The 13,534-nt window shown below is 34.5% G+C and overlaps 1 protein-coding gene across 2 annotated transcripts in view; it reads right to left on the minus strand.

Annotated features, from left to right (window-relative positions):
• Positions 1-2,374: 2,374 nt before the first annotated feature.
• LOC126979384 (neuroligin-4, Y-linked-like) overlaps positions 2,375-13,534 on the minus strand; it is a 125,356-nt gene continuing 114,196 nt past the window's right edge. The window contains exons 9-11 of one of the 2 annotated variants that reach the window (XM_050828655.1): positions 7,356-7,507; positions 6,139-6,257; positions 2,375-3,346 (exon numbers count right to left, since the gene is read on the minus strand). In XM_050828655.1, coding sequence (XP_050684612.1) covers positions 2,433-3,346; positions 6,139-6,257; positions 7,356-7,507 — 1,185 coding nt within the window. In that variant the 3' untranslated portion in view covers positions 2,375-2,432. The remainder of the gene's footprint in view (positions 3,347-6,138; positions 6,258-7,355; positions 7,508-13,534) is intronic. The other variant, XM_050828654.1, reaches the window with a different exon arrangement.

Below are 13,534 nucleotides of genomic sequence, written 5' to 3' on the forward strand. Positions count from 1 at the left end.
AGCGAAGAAATGATTTACATTGCTGCATATTGAGCAAGAATATTTTAAGCAACTGGAGTAAATGCGGCAATGTATAGATATCACAGTCAAAGCTTATTATAATGTAATTTATTGCATGTTCCATATTTCGGCTTTATTTTTATACGACATGCATTGTCTATATGTATAGAATGTCGAATGAAGTGCCATAAAACAACGTATTCTTAAAAATCGTGCATTCTATAATACAATCATAGACTAACTATGGCTATTTCTTGATATAAATACGATAATTTAGGTGCTGGATGACGTTACGTTTTTTTTATGAAAATAAGGAACGAGACAAGCAGGACGTTCAGTTGATGGTAATTGATACGCCCTCCCCATTACAATGCAGTGCCGCTCAGGATTCTCGAAAAACCCAAAAACTGAGCGGTACTACAACTGCGCTCGTCGCTTTGATACATAAGATGTTTAGTCTCATTTGCCCAGCCCACTAACTACGGCATGCGTGATTATTAATTATTTCATTAAATTAAATTATTGCACGACTTAAATTAAATTAATTAATTAAACTAAATCTTAATTTAATTCTGTCAATGCAAATTACAATAAAACGGCTTAAAATACCAGTTTGGAAATACCAGTTTACTTCAAGAAGTAATCTATGAAAGCACTTTATAACAATGTTGTTTCATATTAAAATCGCAAAGCATAAAGTAATTTATAAAAAATCTAGATTTTATTTTTAAGCTATATGTGAATCAAAGTAAATTTCAATTCAAATTTTGCAATGATTTAATAACGAAACGGAAAAAACTAAAGAAAATGTAAAAACACGATATATTTTGGTCTCTTTTTTCTATCGAGTGCGTTATTTAACAGTTACAGCTTTCTTCTAGCTATATCATATCAGTGATTAAATGAGTTACTTATTTACTTTTGATTACAAAACTGAGAATATGAACAATTGTTGTTGTGTTTATAACAACTAATTTATCGCAGGAGTCACATCACTAATCGTAATGTATGCTGTCCGATTTGAACATAGGCTTTACGGCCTTGTTTATAGTCAACCGCAACGCATTCAAAGCAAAATGGTCCTTTAAGCTTTCATTGCAGGGATATTCCCTGTTATAAGGCTCGAAATTGCTTGGCATGGACTTGCCAACCTTTATGTTAAGTAATTGTTACATCGATTAAAAATTTACATATTACTGTACAAATTACTCTTGACTTTACCAAAACCAAACCTGTATTCACATATCAAAGGCTTAAAATGTCAGTTGTAATTGTTTTAACCGACTTCAAAAAAGGAGGAGGTTCTCACTCAATACAACGGATTTTTTTTTATGCGGTCCCAATATCATCCAATTCTGAAACTGAAATTATATTTGAAGATGTGTAGTTTTAAAAAATTAAAACAGAATATTTAAGTAAATATATTTTAATGAAATATTATTGGAAAAATTAAACCCGCTGAGTTTCTTGCGCCCGTTTTTCTCTTGTCTGTGTCATAAGTTTTCGGATGGGTGGTAGTTTTTGACTTTCAATAAGTGATTAAAACAATATTATTTACAAAAAAAAATATTTGAATATAAATTAATTCAAATTTATTGAATTACTATTATATTACATCAATTTAAAATTTACGTGTTTTTTTTAGTACATAACAGTTTATCAGTGTAATCATGACATAATTAAATTCACATCACAATTGTCTCCAAAAATATTTAATCAAAAGATCAACATTGTCAAATGAGATTATTGTTCATTTATACATCAGATTATGTTATTGTCTGAAACAAGTGATTGAAAGGTTTACGAATACGATAAAAAGTTCTAGATAAATATTTTCTGAAAGGCTGGCAACACTCCTGTGCAGGAGAATGTGGGCAACAGTAAACACTTAGCAGGATAACCCATAAACTTGTTTGGTGTTCGCTTCTTAAAAAAAAATATCAGCTCCATATTCGGTCACGCACGTTGGATGCAAAAGGAGAAAATTCGATAACCCTATTTTTTTTTACAAATTTTTTAATTCTATTTATTTATTTTATCTGATTCCTGCCGCCGTATTCCACCTTCGTATGAAACGCCATAAATTAGGATATTATCATCCCCACAATCTAGATGTGTGGCGGTCAAAAGCGGTAGAAAGCTGTGGAATGAGCTTCCTTGTGCGGTGTTTACGGGATGATATCACTTGGGAACCTTCAAAAAAGCGCGTACACTTTCCTTATGATTCCTCTGGTGTTGCAAGAGAATGTGGGCGGCGGTGATCGTTTAACACCAGGTACGCTCGTTTGTCCTCCTTTTCAAAAAAACCCACCTCATATTTCAGATTATATTACAAAAACAACACGAATAATTAACTGTTTTAATTCATAATTAATATAGATTAATTCACAAACTTTTATTTACAAAATTATGTTAACAACACACGCCTAATGTCACACTCGCATTTCATCAATAGCGGCTTGAGGCAAGTTCTGTGGATGAAGCGCCTTTCCTCTTCTTAGTGTTGCGTGAGCCATTCTAGCTTCTTCCCTAATCGGCGAAGATCCCGGTAAGTGCTGCCGCATATCCGGAATAGACGGGGAGCTAAATTGATTCAAATTCTTCGGTAAAGTCGCATAACCTTGATACGTATTCGGTAATCTAAAACTACTGTTCCTACTGCCTAATTTACTCGGTAACATCATATTATCTATACTAAGCGTCGGGCTGGGTGATTTGGGACCATCCAACGGCCCCTTAAAGTTCAAATTCGATAGACTCTGTTCCTTTTTCCTATTCTGTCTTTCAACGTCGACGACTAAGCTTGGCGCAATCGTTGGATCAATATGGTAATGTGAATGCTTCCCCGATATTGTCTCGAAGTGTTTCTCATTGAAACGTTGTTGTTTTCCTCGAGACCTTGACTTATCTCTCTGGTAATAAACTCCAGCGAATATTAAGACGTTTAATATAAGTAATGAACATCCGATTGCAATTGTAACACTTAATGCAGTGGAATAAGCTGCATATCCGGCTGCTTCTAAGCTGGCTATTGTATCATTGTTGTTGTATGATACATCTCTTCCACTTGGAACGATTGTGACACAAGTGGCGAGTATAGAATCAACTGTTGTCAACGCTGTCTCTGAATATGTGGAACCATTTCGTCTAATATCACTTTCCATTGTTCTAGATAAGGGATCAGGTCGAACTATGCCTTCGTAGAGGTCTTGATCGTTGTGGTTCTTGAAGAGGTTGTGTCGTGTTGCGACGTCTTCCATTCCTGCTCGGTGGAGTTCGGGAACGAGGCGTAGCCATACTGATAGTTGGTGCGCACGATAATGGTTTTTCAAACGAGGCTTCACACCTGTAATAAGAAAAGCTTTACTATTCTGAAGGATATATAGCTTGAAGCTTGAGGAGGAGGGAGTTAATATGGTAAATAATCAGGGAAAAATTATCAGCGTAAATGTTTATGTTGCGAACGCACAACGTCACGTTACTTTGTGTAACTCATATATTGAACCACAACCAATGGATGCGAATTAAATAAATTAGAATATATCAATTCAATTTTTATAAAAGTTTTAAAAGAAAAAAAAAATCTCTCTAATTTAAAAATAATAAAATGATATTTAATTGCACGTTATTTAACTAAATTATGCGCTATAATAATATTTTCATTGGTTGTATTTAAAACCATTTTTATTACAATATTGTTTTTTCTACAAACGTAAAATAGCACGAATTATATTTTTAAGGATTTTTGTTTTATTATACCAAAGAAGAATAACTTGACTTTTATTGTGATAAAAAAAAAGATACATATAAAAGTCGCCTGTGGATACTTGAAATGACAGATGTCAAAAGATGTCTCTAAGTTTGTTTGGAGTACTGCAGTAGCATATGGGCTATATGCTGGCTGTACGATAAGCAGCTTGTTGCGAATCGCGCGGATGTGGAATGACATTTGTTTTTTTTTTTTTGGCGGTGAAATTATGATAATGTTATTAATTCTTATTTTTATTTAGATGCTTTTATACGTATATACATGCCAGCTCCATTATAATCTAAGTACATTTACACTAAAACAAAATTTTTAACTTAACAAACTAAAAATAAAGTTAATAAAAGGTTATTAATTCTTATTCGCTGCACTTGCGATAATGATGCATTTGAAATACCTTTGATGTTGATATTGAGATTTCAATATGAAAATATTGCCTATTTAAACTAATATATTATATTAATTTACGTATTAAAATATTCACACTTATACCATGGCAAATGCAGACAAAGTTCGTAATAATAATATCGCCAGTGATCCTTTGCATAAGATGCCGGCTAGATTATGGGTCTATGAACGTCGCCTATTTCTAGTGCTAGCCTAGCTAGTGAAATAACTTGGCAAATGTGACTTAGCATCTTATGTCTCAAGGTGACGAGCGAGAGATTTTTAAGTTTTACAAGAATCCTGAGCAGCACTGCATTGTAATAGGGAGCATATCAATTACCTTCTCTTAGTGTCTTAAAAAAACATATATTGCATTCTTTCCACTTAGTGTTTTGATAATATCATAATAAGTTGCCTAAAGTTTACATCTTGAAAATAAAAATATAAAGACGTCAAATTTCAGACTATTGCGATAGAAACGAATAAATTTAATATCATCCCTAATGAAACGACTTTGAATAAAAACGTGCAAAACATCCCAAAAGCGCTTGAAAGGTCCAAAGCTCGCCTCATTTATGACTCAGCACGTTCAATTCGAGTGCATCCCATAAATCCTAAGACCTTTTTATACGCTGACCCATTTAGTTCTTGTATTCTTACCAATTTATTTAGTAGATTTCTCTTTTGCTTCATTCAGAGCTAAATGCATACTCATCGTGTTCTCTTTGGAATGTTTTTATGTCGGGCATCATATTAATAATTACGAAGAAATTCTAGTACGATAAACTAGTATTTCCGAGAACTTAATTACTTAACTTAGGCTACAAGTATTGACCGACTACTGCGCTACTCACCTACGAGTATTGAACATGTACGGTGCTATTCACCCACGAGTATTAAACGGCTACGGTGCTATTCACCCACGAGTATTGAACGGCTACGGTGCTATTCACCCAAGACTATTGAACGGCTACGGTGCTATTCACCCACGAGTATTGAACGGCTATGGTGCTATTCACCCACGAGTATTCAACGGGTACGATGCTATTCTCCTACGAGTATTGAACGGCTACGGTGCTATTCACCCACGAGTATTAAACGGGTACTGTGCTATTCACCCACGAGTATTGAACGGGTACGGTGCTATTCTCCTACGAGTATAGAACGGCTACGGCGCTATCCTTCTTCGAGTAAAAATGGCTACGGTGCCACATACCTACGAGTATTAAACGGTACCACGCTATTCTTCTTCGAGTACTAAACGGCTATGGCGCTAAAAACCCACGAGTATTGAACGGCTACGGCGCTCTTCCATTCTCCTTCGAGTACTAATCGGCTACGGCGCTACACACCCACGAGTATTGAACGGCTACGGCGCTCTTCTATTCTCCTTCGAGTACTAAACGGTTACGGCGCTACTCACCCACGAGTTTTAAACGGCTACGGTGCTATCCACTTAAGACTACTAAGCGGCTAAAATTTTATTTATTTGGGTGAATTATGTATATTATATTATTCATTATAATTTTTAAGTGATTACGTTTAAATAGCTCTACCCTCGCGTTAAATGAGCGCCGCCATTATAGCTATATGCAGTATATTTATATACTGTACGTATACTTCAAGTTTCACGAGGGGCTCCTCGTGTAGTTAGCCAACTATCAAGTGAATCAGTTCCTTTAAGCAGAGAATCACGCGCCACTCTGATCTTTTCAATTTCTTATAACATTGTTTTTATCTTATTTCGTTTATGTTTTTGTTCACAGACTAGTCTGGGCTTAACCCGATGAAAGATTATCCAAGATTATGACAAGCCAGAGATCGAATTTTACGATAGCCGAAGGGTAACCCTATTACAAAAAATCTGCTGTCAATCCGTCTGTGCCAATATCAATCCAAGTAGGCAAAAAATACACATTGCGACTTTAATCTAGAGTCTTACATTTATAAGTGGAACAAATTAAATAAGACAACAATTTACTCACTTATTTCTAAATACTTTTGATGAGTTGAGTCGTATTCTTCCCACGTTATTCCACGGAATCTATTTCTCTCCCGTGACGCTGGTAGAAGTGAGTCCTGACGAGTATTGTCGTTGGGATTTCTAGAAAGATTAATTATTTTTATCTGAATTATAATATATAAAAATACACATAAAAGTAAAAACTGTACAGTAAATATTTCTATAAAGAATACGTGATGTGTATTCTATAAAAAAAAGATCAAAAATACTTTATTGAATTTTCATCTATTTGTCCGTTTCTCTGTGTCTCTCGTCCGGGCAGATCACTAAAACTACTGTAAAGGTCTATACTTATATTATAAAGATGAAGAGCTTGTGATTTTTTCAGATTATAAGGTTTAATTTAATATTTAGTTGTTGTTGTTTAGTTTAATTTAATAATAAAATAATTAATTAATGAACTAAACCCGTTTTTGAAAATTCTTTTACCGATAGAAATCCACATTCTTTTTGAGTTTCATAAAATATATTTCAACGTGAAATAATAAAAGGCAGGTCAGCTAGTTTTAATTATAAATTTGCATGAATATTAATAAAAGGTCTGGACAACCAGATAACACATTATAGGCTACATATTATGATTATCACGTTGATGCAGCCATAGTATTTTTGCCGCTTGTCCTGGACCACTCGCACGTCGTTGCAACCAGTAGTTAGTTCAATAATACATTACTATTCTTCTAATGTTAAGTCAATGACGTTGTATACATGTAGACAAATCACGGCGTTTAAAAACAAATCCGAATAATGGAACATGTCATGTAATAAGCTCCACCTGCTATGTGTAACACATTACCGCATATACTTCAGTTGTTTAAAATATTCTTGTTCAATAAGCAGAAATGTACAAAATTTATTCAATTTAGGTTTCGGTATATTGAATTTAGAACCCGATTCGGATAGTAACAGTTGACAAATGAAAAATGAAATGAAAAAATGCATTGTCAAAGCATATTTGGATGACAGTGGTATAATATGGGTATTCTATTTGTTTCGTTGTATGTTAAGCTTTCCTATGGCGTGATTTCTTCGATTAAAACACCAAAAATGCCTATTTATATTAACGTAACGTAACGCTACACAATGAAAGACAGAGAAGTAAATAACCCATATAGAAATAGATATATCAAATTGTACTGAAATCGACTTAATTTAGTGTGTGTTTCTTTAATATCTCACCCTGTCTTTGCGAAATTGGCAATAAATAACAGGATAGACTCCGATAGTGCGACCTCAGACTTGCTGTAATTGTGTGCGAAGTGCCCGAAGCCCTCGACTATTGGTGCTCCGAAGATATAAGGCAGCTCCTCTCCATGCACTGTTCCAGTTCTCTAAGTAAAAATAATAAATGCATTCGTCAAAATTAAATATACTTTATTCAGATACACTTAAACTAAGCATTTATACTCGTATTATTTAAAAAAATACTAAGCTTTACCAAATAAACATTTTTAAATAATTTCCTTGAATTTCACAGCAAATTAACCACCTATATATCCCAGTGGTTAGTGACCCTGCCAACTGAGCTAGAGGTCCTGGGTTCGAATCCCGGTACATGCAAACATTTATGTGATGGATATGGATGTTTGTTTCCGAGTCATGGATGCTTATATGTATTTATGTAAGTTTAAGTAAGTATATTGTATTAAATATAATATCATTGTCATGTACCCATAGTACAGGCTATAATTACTTATCTATAATGGGGCAAGATAATTTGTGTAAAAGTGTGTCAATATTATATTATTATTAATTATCATTACAATATTTCGATAATTTTATTAATCCAATGTCAATCAAGTGTCGCGAGAAAAAAATAAAGTATCGAATAATATTTTTCAGGCGCTACGCAAACGGCCATGCAATCGTTTAATTAACTTTTACTAATTGCATTCAGTTCAGAATAAAAGCGAGTAAATATTAGCAAAAATACTTTTCATTTATTTATATTTGAGTGTGTGCGTTAAATTAAACAACATCGAAAAGAGGTAATATAGATTATGTTGGAAATCAAATGAAAAGAAATGAAATGAAATTTTTATTTGCAAGAAACGTTGTGCTTCAGACATCGTAAGCACAACGTTAACATTAACATAATGTTATTAATAATCCAATATGTTTCGTCAATTGATATGCAAAATATGTTATAGAGTTGACTAAGTACCAACAAACTACCGTTATACTGAAACATGTCGGATTTCGAAATGCTAACATTTATATTAATTAAATCAGAATTTAAAGAAATTGTAATATAAGATGTAAATAATTTAATAATTCGTTTTGTACCTATGTATAACGTTTACAAATTTAATGTCATTAAAGAATATAATTAACATATATTATTATCAAACAGACAAGTTCATAATAAAAAATTATTTTGTTTTGAAGATTTCATTTACCATACCATGCAGTCTTCTTTTAAAAACCTTGAAAGTTAAATCTTTCAATACCTTAGGCAATCAATTATATATTTTAATTGACATGCTGTAAGAATTTCTACTAAAAGATGCAGTTCTACAGAAGGGAATTATATTTCGATACTTTGTGTTTAAAACAACAATGTCGATAACAATTATAATGACAATCATTATTATGTCTAAATATTTATCCAATAAATTATTCATAGCCATTGTGCTAATGCCTCAGGGGACAAAATATATGGTGTTTGAATTTATGCTGGTTCACTGTACTTTCCGATAGAATGTAAACCGATTTAATGCGGTTTTCACTGATATATTCCAGCTCTCAGTAACAATTAATTAGTGTTGGTTCCAAGCCAATCAAATCAAGCGCCCGCTAGTCATTCCTACTAATATTATAATTGTGAATTTAAGTTTGTTAGTTACGCTTTCACAGCTACGGAACTGAAATGATCTAAAAAAAATAGTACAGAGATCGACAAGAGCTTGGAAAAGTACATAGCTTTTATCACGAATAAAAGGCTTGGCAGGGTTGAAATAGGGGGTGGAAGTTTGTATGAAAGTTCGTCATTATCTAAGATAACACCATGAAACTTTGTATTAAGGCGCATGATAATTAATGAATAAATATTTGTTTTAGCGTTTTTAAGTTGTAGAATCAATGACTAAATTTCATACCATAGAAACAGAATTTCTGGGACGATATGACATGGGCACCGTCAAGAAAAGCGCGTACACCTTCGATCAAGATTGGCAACGCTCCTATAATTTTTTTCTGGTTTTCTCTTCCATAAAATAGATTTGTTACCAGACAAATTAAAGGCATGCATGAAAAACAAACAAATATTTTTGTGTCAAATAAAATAAATAAAAACATAATATAAGTTTTATTAAGATAAGATTAAGTCATAAAAAAAGAAATGCATTTATTTTGTGACAGAACTTATGGAAAATGGCTCCAAAGAAGCTTGGCGTCATAAATAGAGCACCGCAATACTTCAATCCGGCCCACATTCTAGCGCTGTACAAAGCGCAGGTCTGGCCACAAAATATGGAGTATTGCTGTCATCTCTGGTCTGGCGCACCCCAGTATGAGCTCAACCCATTTGACTGCGTGCAACGCAGAGCAGTTCAAATTGTCGGGGATCCCGGTGCTCTGTGAACGGATCTGGATCACTTGGGTAGAGACGTCGCTTCATTGTGTGTCTTCTACCGCATTTATCAGGTCGAGTGTTCCGAAGAGCTGTTTCACCTGATTCCTGTCGTAGAATGAGACCTTTGCACGACACGCCATAAATTAGGATATCATCCCCACCATCTGCATGTGTGGCGGTCGTCCACAGTGCGGTTTTCAAGGAGCTGTCTATCACGTATTACAAAGCTGCATAGCTTTAGTGGTGTTTCCAAAACGATACGACATGGGTACCTACAAAAAAAGCGCGTACACCTTCCTTAAAGGCCGGCAACGCTCCTGGGATTCCTCTGTTATTGCAAGAGAACGTGGGTGGCGGTGATCACTTAACACCAGGTGACCCGTACGCTCGTTTGTGCTCCTTTTCCACAAAAATAACTAGGTGGTTCTGAATCTTTTACTATGAAACATTTGAACAATTCAGTGAAAATGAACATTTATTTGAATGAACTAAATGTTATACGAGCCTCGAATTAGTTCCTGAGTGCCATAACCGCATAACAACACGAAACTGAAAGTTCTATTGTACTATTTAAGTACCAATTACAACAACATTTAGTTGGATTTTAGAATTAAATTATTCTTTGGCTAAATTGCAAAATGTTTTAATGCTTGGGACGTTGATTGCGAAGCCTTTTAAACAGTTAATTACAAAATTTAAGATCAAAACGTTTCATCTGGGATTGATAAAAATTATATTACAATTTGTTTTTTTATTACGAAACAGGAATTGTTTTCACTTCACTTACATTTATAAAGTAAACTTTATGTTTGTTTTTCTATGGCAACATCTTAGTGTTTATACTTCTGGCTTTTGAACGATTTGAATGACTAACGTGTATTTTCGAGTCATGGATGGAGTACCGTATGATAGTATTTTTTTATGAAATTAAGAGAGGAGTAGAACGTCCAGCTAATGGTCATTGTTGCGCCCTGCACATTACCAAGCAGTACCGCTAAGGATTACACACAATTGCACTCGTCACCTTGAGACACAAGATGTTAAGTCTCATTTGCTCTGTAATTTCACTAGCTACGGCGTTCAGGCCTTCAGACTGAAACACAATAATGTTTACATAGTACTGCTTCACGGCACAAATAATCTCTTAGGATACTATTGAAACAGTCTCCGAGCTTAATGATAGTCAACTAATTGTGTTAATGTCAAGCCGTAAGGCTTAGGGTAATAGCGGTGACCGATGTGATATAGCACTCTACAAACCACAGGTTCAGCAACAAATGGAGTATTCCTCTCATCTGTGGTATGGTGCAGTATCAGCTCTAGCTATTTGGCCACACGCAACTCATTTCACCTATTTCTGCCGTGAAGCAGTAATGTGTAAACATTACTGTGTTTCGGTCAGAAGGGTGCCGTAGCTAGTGAAATTACTGGGCCAATGAGACTTAACATCTTATGTCTCAAAGCGACAAGTGCAATTGTAGTGCCGCTAAGAGTTTATGGGTTTTTTAAGAATCTTGAGCGACACTGCATTGTACTGGATGGGGCGTATCAATTACCATCTTCTGAGCGTCCTGCTCCTCTCGTCCCTTATTTTTATAAAAAAAAACTCAATGCTGCTTGAATTGTCGGGAGTACTCTGTGGACCGTTTATATCACTTATCATCATACCAGTCATGGAGACTTCCGAAGATCTGTGTGACCTGATTTCTACCATCGAATTCCATCCTGGCATGACATAATATATTGAATATTATCCTCACCATTTGTATGTTTACGTAGCCGTAGCTAGTGAAATTAATGGGCAAACGCGACTTAACATCTTATGTCTCAAGGAGACGAGTGCAATTGTAGTGCCACTCTGAATTTTTTGATTTTTCAAGAATCCTGAATGACACTGCATTGTAATGGGCAGGGCGTTTCAATTACCATCAGCTGAAAGTACTACTCGACTTGTCCCTTATTGTCAGAAAAAAACATACACTTACACTAAGATTCACTCCCGTAGTTACAATTGATAGTTACAAAAAGAACTTTCCAACAATATACATCTGGTTGTTAAAAGTCGGTGGGGATACAATCCATACATTTTGCCTATCATCATTTCTAGGGCAAAACACAATATCCACAAATAAAATTGAATCCGAACTTATCCATTTATACCTGTTCAACCCGACACTAAAACGTCCGAGAGGATTAAACAATCCAATAATGCCCATTCTAATTTAAATCCAATTACAACAAAATGAATCCCCGAAGTATAATATCTAAACAAAGCATCCGGGGTAATATCCGCCAGCAGTTGTGGTTGAAATTTCATAAGATTTAATTAATCAACTGAGGCTAAGACTATTAACGTTTTGTGATCGCAATTATTCAATTAACTAAACTTTAATTTTATTTTTAATATTATTGTTTAGGGTTTTACTTTCAAATACGCAATAATCTTAATTATATCCTACAGTTAGCTGCTGTAAAATGGATCCTGTAGTTGAAGCCACAACCTGAGAGCTGGACAAAGCATACACGATATTTTAATGACGATACGTCACTCGGACGGTTAGCTCAATTGGCAGAGCTCTGGCACGGAACGCCAGAGGTCGTGGGTTCGAGTCTCGCATCGTTCATAAAATTTTGTTTTCAAATTTTATTTGTAAAATATATTATTTTATTTTATAATATATAATAAGTCATATTTCTGGGACGCGATAAAAGTCACAGTCTCATATTGTCAGTAAATAATTATAAAGCCATTTTTGCATTGATTCCTTTAGAATTCTTTTTTGATGTCACTTCTAACACTAACACCACTTCGGAAATAAATGGCGGTCTGAGAGAGAAGAAATAGCACAAGAATTTCTCCCAGCTTTTTCTTGCGCTCTTTTTAATAAAATATACAATATCATACTGTCATTATAACTGCTATAAAATAATGTGCTATGGAGTAGTAGGACTTAGGATAGAGCCATTTTTTAATAAAACATTTAAATTTATTTATAGATAATGCCCGAACTGTGGCTGAGACTTTATTACAAAATTGCATACACTTACCCTTAATACTATTATGTATCTTGTTATAGTATGATTTGTGTTACTACTGTATTCAAATTTTGCATAAATTTGTGGAAATAATAACGGCTTATTTTGTGTTAATCATAATGAAAAGCGCCTATATATTATTACTTAATACGTAAGGCCCAGAACACACGCTGAAACGCAAATGCAACGAAACTGCAACTACTAGTTATTTTTGAGTTGCATTTAAGTTTCTGCCATAGATTCCTTAAAAAGACCACACATGACGCGACCAGTTTGAAACCGGTTTGAAACGCGGTGTAAATCAGTCGCATTGAAACCGGCGTGCAGGAAACTCGCGTTGCGTTTCATTCATTTTTTGTCTTGGTGTATTTTTTACAAAATGGCTGACGACGAACAAAACAACATTAAATTTGTTTTAGAAGTGCAAATATATCCTTGCTTGTATAATATCACACAATAAAGCTACTCTCGCAAGACTGAGACTGATGAAGCATTCTATCAGTTTCTTGTAATTTTTTGGCAGCCACAAACATACGACAGTTCATATTCTTCTCAATGTAGAGATGTATCCACATAGTTCTCTTTTTGCGCCTTCTTCTTTGTCTAAGATACAAATACATAACTACAATTTCTTCGTCACTTGAAAAACTCATTATGCACACGTACTTCTCAACGAAAACCGAAATGATTGTGGTTGCAGCGTGTGTGGAAAATGGTTGAAAGTGGTTTCAAATCAATAATTTCAAAA

This window comes from Leptidea sinapis, chromosome 3 (assembly GCF_905404315.1).
Source record: "Leptidea sinapis chromosome 3, ilLepSina1.1, whole genome shotgun sequence".
NCBI lineage: Eukaryota > Metazoa > Arthropoda > Insecta > Lepidoptera > Pieridae > Leptidea > Leptidea sinapis.